General features: G+C 56.1%; 1 protein-coding gene across 4 annotated transcripts in view; it reads right to left on the bottom strand.

The window, feature by feature from the left end:
* Nucleotides 1-4,359: 4,359 nt before the first annotated feature.
* SERPINF2 (serpin family F member 2) overlaps nucleotides 4,360-8,479 on the bottom strand; it is a 12,948-nt gene continuing 8,828 nt past the window's right edge. For all 4 annotated transcript variants that reach the window (XM_025362084.1, XM_025362083.1, XM_025362082.1 and 1 more), the window contains 2 exons: nucleotides 6,838-7,042; nucleotides 4,360-5,506 (listed from right to left, as the gene is read on the bottom strand). In XM_025362084.1, coding sequence (XP_025217869.1) covers nucleotides 5,094-5,506; nucleotides 6,838-7,042 — 618 coding nt within the window. In that variant the 3' untranslated portion in view covers nucleotides 4,360-5,093. The remainder of the gene's footprint in view (nucleotides 5,507-6,837; nucleotides 7,043-8,479) is intronic.

Raw genomic sequence — 8,479 nt, 5'->3', positions numbered from 1 at the left:
CCTGGCTAATTTTTGTATTTTCAGTAGAGATGAGGTTTCACCATGTTGGCCAGGCTGGTCTCGAACTCCTGACCTCAAGTGACCTGCTCGCCTCAGCCTCCCAAAGTGCTGGGATTACAGGCATGAGCCATCACACCCAGCTACTTTTTTGTATTTTTACTAGAGATGGGGGTTTCACCATGTTGGCCAGGATGGTCTTGATCTCCTGACCTCATGATCTGCCCGCCTCGGCCTCCCAAAGTGCTGGGATTACAGGCGTGAGCCACCGCACCTGACCCCCCACTTCTTTAAGAGACACTTCCTTGACACCACATCCCCTAAAGCCACTGCCCATTTCTCGGTGCTCCCTCAGAGCCGCTCTGATAGAAGCAGCTTCCTCTAATGTCTACACTGCCTCGGCTCCCATTTCCTCCAACCCCAGGCTTGTGTCTGTGCTCACTTCTCCACTGAAATTCCTGTCACCAAGTTCATGGGTGACCTCGTGTCAACTGGCAGTGGACACTTCCGTCCTTGGCAGGGGGCAGTAGAGAGTTCCTCCTTCTTGAAACCCTCACTATCCACACTCTCCCCTTTTTCTGCCACCTCACACACCTTACCTTTTCTGCCTCCTCTGCTGGCGATCCTGGGACCTTTTTTCTTCTACATCTCCCCTTAGGCAATTTCCATCAGTTCCGTGACTGTTTTTTTGTTTTATTTATTTATTTATTTTGAGACAGAGTCTGACTCTGTCGCCCAGGCTGGAGTGCAGTGGCGCGATCTTGGCTCGCTGCAACCTCCGCCTCCCGGGTTCACGCCATTCTCCTGCCTCAGCCTCCTGAGTGGCTGGGATTACAGGCGCCCGCCACCTCGCCTGGCTAATTTTTCATATTTTTAGTAGAGACGGGGTTTCACCGTGTTAGCCAGGATGGTCTCGATCTCCTGACCTCGTGATCCGCCTGGCTTGGCTTCCCAAAGTGCTAGGATTACAGGCGTGAGTCACTGCTCTCGGCTTTTTTGTTTATTTTTGAGACGGAGTCTCACTCATGTCAACCAGGCTGGAGCACATGGCATGATCTCGGTTCACTACAACCTCCGCCTCCCTGGTTCAATCAATTCTCCTGCCTCAGCCTCCCCGAGTAGCTGGGACTACAGGCACGCACACCACACCTGGCTAAATTTTTGTATTTTTAGTAGAGACGGGGTTTCACCATGTTGACCCGGATGGTCTCAAACTCCTGACCTTATAATCCGCCCGCCTCGGCCTCCCACGGTGCTGGGATTACAGGCGTGAGCCACTGCGCCCGGCCCAGTTCCATGACATTAAATGCATCTGTGTACCCCCAAAAAGACAATTCTATCCTTGATCAAATATTCAATTGCCTGCTTGACATGAAAGATGAATAAATGCCAAACACAGTGGCTCATGCCTATAATCCCTACATTTGGGAGGCCAAGGCAGGAAGATCGCTTGAGCCCAGGATGTCAAGGCTGCTGTGAACTGTGATCGCACCACTGCACTCCATCCAGCCTGGGCGACAGAGCCAGACCTTGCCTCTTTTTTTTTTTTTTTTTTTTTTGTTGAGACAGAGTCTCGCTTTGTCACCCAGGCTGGAGTGCAGTGGCCGGATCTCAGCTCACTGCAAGCTCCGCCTCCCGGGTTTACGCCATTCTCCTGCCTCAGCCTCCCAAGTAGCTGGGACTACAGGCGCCCGCCACCTCGCCCGGCTAGTTTTTTGTATATTTTTTTTAGTAGAGATGGGGTTTCACCGTGTTAGCCAGGATGGTCTCGATCTCCTGACCTCGTGATCTGCCCGTCTCGGCCTCCCAAAGTGCTGGGATTACAGACCTTGCCTCTTAAAAACAAAACAAAACAAAATAAAAAAACCTTGTGTTACGGGAAGTCCGAAGAGCTCTGTGTCTGCGCTGAGCCACTGTGTTACTGGCAGTCAGGAGAAGGTTCTATTTCTTGAGCCGGTGATGGTTGCACAGCAGTATTTGGTTCATGGAAACAGTCATTAAGCTTTACAAATAGTTAAGACTTGTGTACTTTGCAGATTATATTTCAACTAAAAATTGTAAAGGAAAACCCCCTTCAGCAGCTTCGCTTCTGCCTGGAAAAAAATCCAAACCCTTGCTGTGGTCTGCGAGGACCCTCGTGACCCGGCCCCGCCTGCGTCTCCAGCTCCATCTTCCCGGTTCTCTCTGACTTTGTCACACGCTGGTCACACTGGCCATCTTTCTGCTTCTCTAGTGATCCAGGATTTTTCCTGCCCCAAAGGCCTTTGCCCGGGCTGCTGCCTCTTCCCCTGTTTCTGAACGGTCAGGTCTTCATACCATCTGTCTCTCAGCGAAATGGCCCCTGGAAGAGGCCTCCCCACAGTTACTCAGTATCGCAAAATCTCTCCAATTTCATTCCTGGTACATCTCCTGTTTTCTGCATCTGGTCCTTTTTGTTTTGAGGTGGAGTCTCGCTCTGTCACCCAGGCTGGAGTGCAGCATCTGCCTGTTCGTTGCTGCATCCCCAGGGCTTGGTGTGCTGCTGGGTTGACAGGAGGTGCTGAAGAGGCACCTGCTGGGTGGAGGTTACAGTGAAGGCAGCCAGACCAGAGACAGGGAGGGCCTAGCAGGCAATGTCAGGGATCCCAGGAAGTGAAGATGAGGCCCAGGCCGGGGCGCTGGGAGCTGCAGTGGAGAGGAGGGGAATGCTGAGAAAGACTTGACAAGCATTGCAGGGTGTAATGGCTCACACCACTTTGGGAGGCTGAGGCAGGCGGATCACCTGAGGTCAGAAGTTCAAGACCCAGCTTGGCCAACATGGTGAAACCTGGTCTCTACTAAAATACAAAAATTAGCCGGGTGCGGTAGTAGGCACTTGTTTTTTTGTTTTTTTGTTTTTTTTGACACGGAGTCTCGCTCTGTCACCCAGGCTGGAGTGCAGTGGCTGGATCTCAGCTCACTGCAAGCTCCGCCTCCCAGGTTTATGCCATTCTCCTGCCTCAGCCTCCCAAGTAGCTGGGACTACAGGCGCCCGCCACCTCGCCCGGCTAGTTTTTTGTATTTTTTAGTAGAGACGGGGTTTCACCGTGTTAGCCAGGATGGTCTCGATCTCCTGACCTCGTGATCCGCCCGTCTCGGCCTCCCAAAGTGCTGGGATTACAGGCTTGAGCCACCGCGCCCGGCCGATAGTGGGCACTTGTAATCCTGGCTACTCGGGAGGCTGAGGCAGGAGAATTGTTTGGACCCAGGAGGCAGAGATTGCAGTGAGCCGAGATCACACTGCTGCACTCCAGCCTGGGCTACAGAGCGAGACTTTTTCAAAAAAAATAAAAAGGACAGACTTGACAAGACAAAAACCACAGTGTTTATCGTGTCCCTAGAGCCTAAAGGATCTGTCCTGAGCTCTTCTCTGACTCCTCCTCCTCCTCCCGCTCACTCTCTCCACTCCAGCCCCACCATCCCGCCTGTCTTGAGCTCCTCGGCAGGACCTCTGCCCATGCCGTTCCTCGGCCAGGCCACGCTTCGCCAGGACCTCCGTAGTGCCCTCCTTCATCCCCTTCAAGGCCCTGCTCCCGTCTCAGCTTCTCACGAGGCTTTTCCTCCCAGCCCTGCCCCTTCCCTACTTCACTTTCACCATCGCTCTTCCGGCAGCGTATCCTCGGACATACAACGTATTTCTCTTTGTTGATTGATCATCTGTCTCTCCACACTGCTTGTCTGCAAGAAGCCAGATTCCATGCCAGGCCTCTCTCTGACCTTCAGGCACTTGCTCTTAACCACTGCACATTAGGGCTCCAGGTGGCCGCTGCCACGTGGACACCCTGCACCCCCAGCAGGGAAGCGTGCCCACCCACGCTGCCCCAGCTCCCGGGCTCTGGCACAGAGGAAGGTGTCAGCCCTGTGCCAAGGTTTCCCCACCTGCTTTCCCCAAATCCTCAGGCACTGACTGTCTCCAGCTGGAGCCGGGTACTCCCGGCAGCCTGCCCCCGGCTGGCGGGCGCCAGCTCCTGGCAGAGGGGCTGGCGTGTAATTAGAAGCTCCGCAAACTCCCTAATTGCCAGTTCTTCTCCCAAACCAGGAGGCTGGCGCTATTCTGAGCCGCCCTTGTTGCCGGCTGCCTGAGGCATAGAGAGAAGAAGAGGCCAGGAGCAGAGGCAGGCTGGCGTGGAGGGGTCCCGGGGGAGGGCTGGCGAGGTCAGAGGGGACCATGTGGAGAACAATGCCTGGCGAGCGGCCAGAGGCCAAACGTGGCACTGTGTGGGCTGCCGCCCTGCTGGGCCTCGGGTTCCTCAGCACAGTCCGCCCTGCAGCCGCCTCCCCTCCTTCCCCACCATCCTCGCTTGTCCCCACCCATGCCCAGAACGGTGACATCAAACCAGCCAGGCCCATTCATTGTTTATTCAGGTGACATAAAAATCACTACGAAAACCTTACAAAAGAGCCTTAAGGAGCCCATAGGACCCTTCCCTGCCTCGGCTCCTGAGCTCCCGGGCAGAGGAGGGAGACAGGAGTGAGGAAGGAAGGGAGATGCTGGCAGTGTTGGGATCTCGAGGAGCCGTGGGAAGCCTGGGATGACAAGGCCCTGGGGGTGGGATGGAGGCTGATGGGCTCTCAGCAGGTTAGGCCCCGGTCAGGCTGTGCCAGACGCAAGTTCCACGCGGGGCTGAGGACAACGCTGTCCCTCCGGGGCCACCACCAGGGTCCGTCTCTCCCCGCCCTAGCCTCGGTGTCCCGGGACAAGTCCAAAGGCGGCCCCCTCCCCCTCCCTTTCTCTCTGGTAAACAAAAGTAGGGATGTCCCAGCTGACGTGGGGAGCAGCTAACCTGGCTCCTGGCAGAACTAGAAGCACCTCCCTCCTGCCCAGGCCCCGGCACAGGACACCCTCTGAGCCCGTTTGGAAGAAAGATGAGGGTCAGGCTCCCGGCTCCCCGATGCCTGCCCTCCGCCCAGCCACCCACCCCCCACGCCCTAAACTCCCCAAGAGATGTTGGGAAAGAATGGCCTCTCTCAGACAGCCCCCCGGCCCCTGCCCGAGTGCCACAAAGCAGGTTGGAAAGAGTCACATGAGTGGAGAGGCTGGTCCAGGCAGGGACTCTGGATGCCACAGCTACGGCCCCTCACTTAGGGCTGCCAAGCTCGGGGTAATCCTCCTCCAAGGGGGGCGCAAGTTTCAAGTCAGGGCCGAAGAGCTTGTCTCCGCGGGGGCCGGCTTTCAGGCTGTGGAGGAAGTCCTTGTCTCCAGGGGAATCCTGCTGCTCCTTGAGCTCCCGTGGTGCGCTGGGGTTGGGGTTCCTCACGCTGCCCACAAAGAGGGGAAGGCCTGTGGTGTCCTCAAAGATGAAGAAGAGGAAGGGGCGGTTCACGCTGAAGGAGGACAGGGACATGCGGGACATGGCGATGCTGGTGGCCGCCGCCGCCTCCACGCCGACCTCGCTGAGCTCCAGAGTGCACTGATGCTGCACGCCGGACACCACCAGGCTCTGCTCAGAGATCCCGCGCAGGTCTGGGGCCTGGAACAGCTCCTGCAGGCCTGCCCAGGGCCAGAGATGGCTGGTCAGAGCTGCCCTTGGCCCCACAGGCTCCTGGAGCTGCTTGGGAGGGTATCTGAGATCCTGGCCAGGGCACACCTTGAACTCATAGATCCCTGCTTCATTCCTGTTTGATTTCCAAGTCTCAACTTAAACATCACCTCCTCCAGGAAGCCCTCCCTGATCTTCAGCTCTAAAGTCCAGCCTAGGCACATTTTCAGTGTTCTCCCGGGTGAGCTGGAGAGAAGCCCTCTCTGTCTTATCGCTTATGCTCTTGTAAGTATGTGACTGCTCATCTGCCCACCCCACTGGACTCAGCTGTTTGCACAGGGTCGGCTCCCAGTGCCTGGTGCAGTACCTGGCATACAGCAGCTGCTTAGCAAATGGCTGAAGGATAGATGCTTTATTTATTTATTTTAGTTATTATAATTTTTTTTTTTGAGATGGAGTCTCACGCTGTCGTCCAGGCTGGAGTGCAGTGGCACAACCTTGGCTCACTGCAACCTCCTCCTCCCAGGTTCAAGCGATTCTCCTGCCTCAGCCTCCCGAGTAGCTGGGATTAGAGGCACGTGCCACCATGCCGGATAATTTTTGTATCTTTAGTGGAGACGGGTTTTCACCATGTTGGCCAGGCTGGTCTGGAACTCCTGACTTCAGGTGATCCACCCGCTTTGGCCTCCCAAAATTCTAGGATTACGGGTGTGAGCCACCGTGCCCAGCCTTTATTTTTATTTTTGAGACATGGTCTTAGTTCCGTTGCTGAGGCTGGAGTGCGGTGGCACAATTATAGCTCACTGCAGCCTCAACCGCCTGGGTTCAAGAGGTCCTCCCACCTCAGTCTCCCCAGTATCATCACCACACCCAGCTAATTTTTGTATTTTTTGTAGAGACGGAGTTTCACCGTGTTGCACAGGCTGGTCTCGAACTCCCGCGCTCAAGCAATCCACCCGCTTCAGCTTCCCAACGTGCCGGGATTACGGGCATGAGCCACCCCACCCAGCATTTCTTTAACAGTGTGACACCCCAGCTTCTCCTCCTTCCCGTTCCAGGGGAGCCGGCGAGGCTCACATGCCACCCCCGGCTCTCTACCCAGACTCTCCTTGCAGTGCTAGGTCTTGGGCAGCAAAGCAGATCCCCATTCTCTGGGCCACCCCAACTTGCACCAGGACAGAGGGTCCAGGGGCTCATATTCAACCCTCTCCCCCTCTCAAAGCCCTGGAAAAGAGCAGGACACAGGGCAGCCCTGACTCAGCTCCACTGCCAGCCAGAGGCTTCCTCCTCACCCGCCCTGCCCAGCCTGACCTCGGGGGCTGGCCCGCACCCTCCTCCTTACCCAGCCGGCTGAGGGTGGCCACCAGGTCCATTTGGTGTTTCAGATACAGCTTAGGCAGCCGGACCTTGGTGGGCCTCTCCCACACCAAAGGTGGGTGCAGGGTGTCCCAACTCAGGTTGGCCAGTACCTGGGACACGTTCCATTCAAAGTGGGTGGGTACAAGGACCACAAAGCTCATGTTGTTCTTAAAGGGAAAATGAGCCACCTACGGAAAAGGGAAGGGAAGAGCATGAGGACCAGAAAGCCCCGAAGCTAAGTGGGGATGGGGGCCAGCACACGCTCCTGAGGCAGACGCTGGAGCTGCGGGCCATCCTGCCAGGCGTGTGCCTGACCCCGCTGCTCCTCCACGTCCTCACTGAGGGGTGGAGTCACACTACCTCTCCCACTGCAGGCGGACACGTAACCAAATGAGATGCTTTCAAAGTTTCTAGCAGTGTGACCGGGCGCGGTGGCTCACGCCTGTCATCTCAGCACTTTGGGAGGCTGAGGCAGGCGGATCACCTGAGGTCAGGAGTTCCAGACCAGCCTGGCCAACATGGCGAAACCCTGTCTCTACTAAAAATACAACAACTGGGCCGGGCCGGTGGCTCAAGACTGTAATCCCAGCACTTTGGGAGGCCGAGGCGGGCGGATCATGAGGTCAGGAGATCGAGACCATCCTGGCTAACCCGGTGAAACCCCGTCTCTACTAAAAATACAAAAACCTAGCTGGGCGAGGTGGTGGCGCCTGTAGTCCCAGATACTCAGGAGGCTGAGGCAGGAGAATGGTGTGAACCCGGGAGGTGGAGCTTGCAGTGAGCCAAGATTGCACCACTGCACTCCAGCCTGGGTGACAGAGCAACACTCCGTCTCAAAAAAACAAAAAACAAAAAACAAACAAAAAAAACAACAACTAGCTAGGCATGGTGGCGGGCACCTGTAATCCCAGCTACTCCAGAGGCTGAGGCAGGAGAACAGCTTGAACCCGGGAGGCGGAGGTTGCAGTGAGCCGAGATCACGCCACTGCACTCCAGCCTGTGGACAAGAGTGAAATCCGTCTCAAAAAAAAAAACTTTCCAGCAGTGTCGCTGTCATGGACAGTGCTCAATACCTGCTGGTCTTCTCTGTCTTCACCTGCTACCAGCTGGCCCTGTGACCTGGCGTAAGGCATCGCCTGTCCTTGTCTCAGCTTCTCCAGATGTACCACAGACAGGGTCACTGGCTGTCACACCACACCTGGGTTCTGTGGGTGAGTCACCGCACAGTAATGTCCTCCCCACCCTCCCTCACCTCCCTCTTGTGACTTTGCCAGCTGTGTATATATATTGTGATTTGGCTTAAGATTTCTTTTTTTAGGGCCGGGCGCGGTGGCTCAAGCCTGTAATCCCAGCACTTTGGGAGGCCGAGACGGGCGGATCACAAGGTCAGGAGATCGAGACCATCCTGGCTAACACGGTGAAACCCCGTCTCTACTAAAAAATGCAAAAAACTAGCCGGGCGCGGTGGCGGGCGCCTGTAGTCCCAGCTACTCGGGAGGCTGAGGCAGGAGAATGGCGTGAACCCGGGAGGCGGAGCTTGCAGTGAGCTGAGATCCGGCCACTGCACTCCTGCCTGGGCGGCAGAGCGAGACTCCGTCTCAAAAAAAAAAAAAAAAAAAAAAAAA

This window comes from Theropithecus gelada, chromosome 16 (genome assembly GCF_003255815.1).
Source record: "Theropithecus gelada isolate Dixy chromosome 16, Tgel_1.0, whole genome shotgun sequence".
Taxonomy (NCBI): domain Eukaryota; kingdom Metazoa; phylum Chordata; class Mammalia; order Primates; family Cercopithecidae; genus Theropithecus; species Theropithecus gelada.
This window is presented reverse-complemented; position numbering and strand designations above follow the sequence as displayed.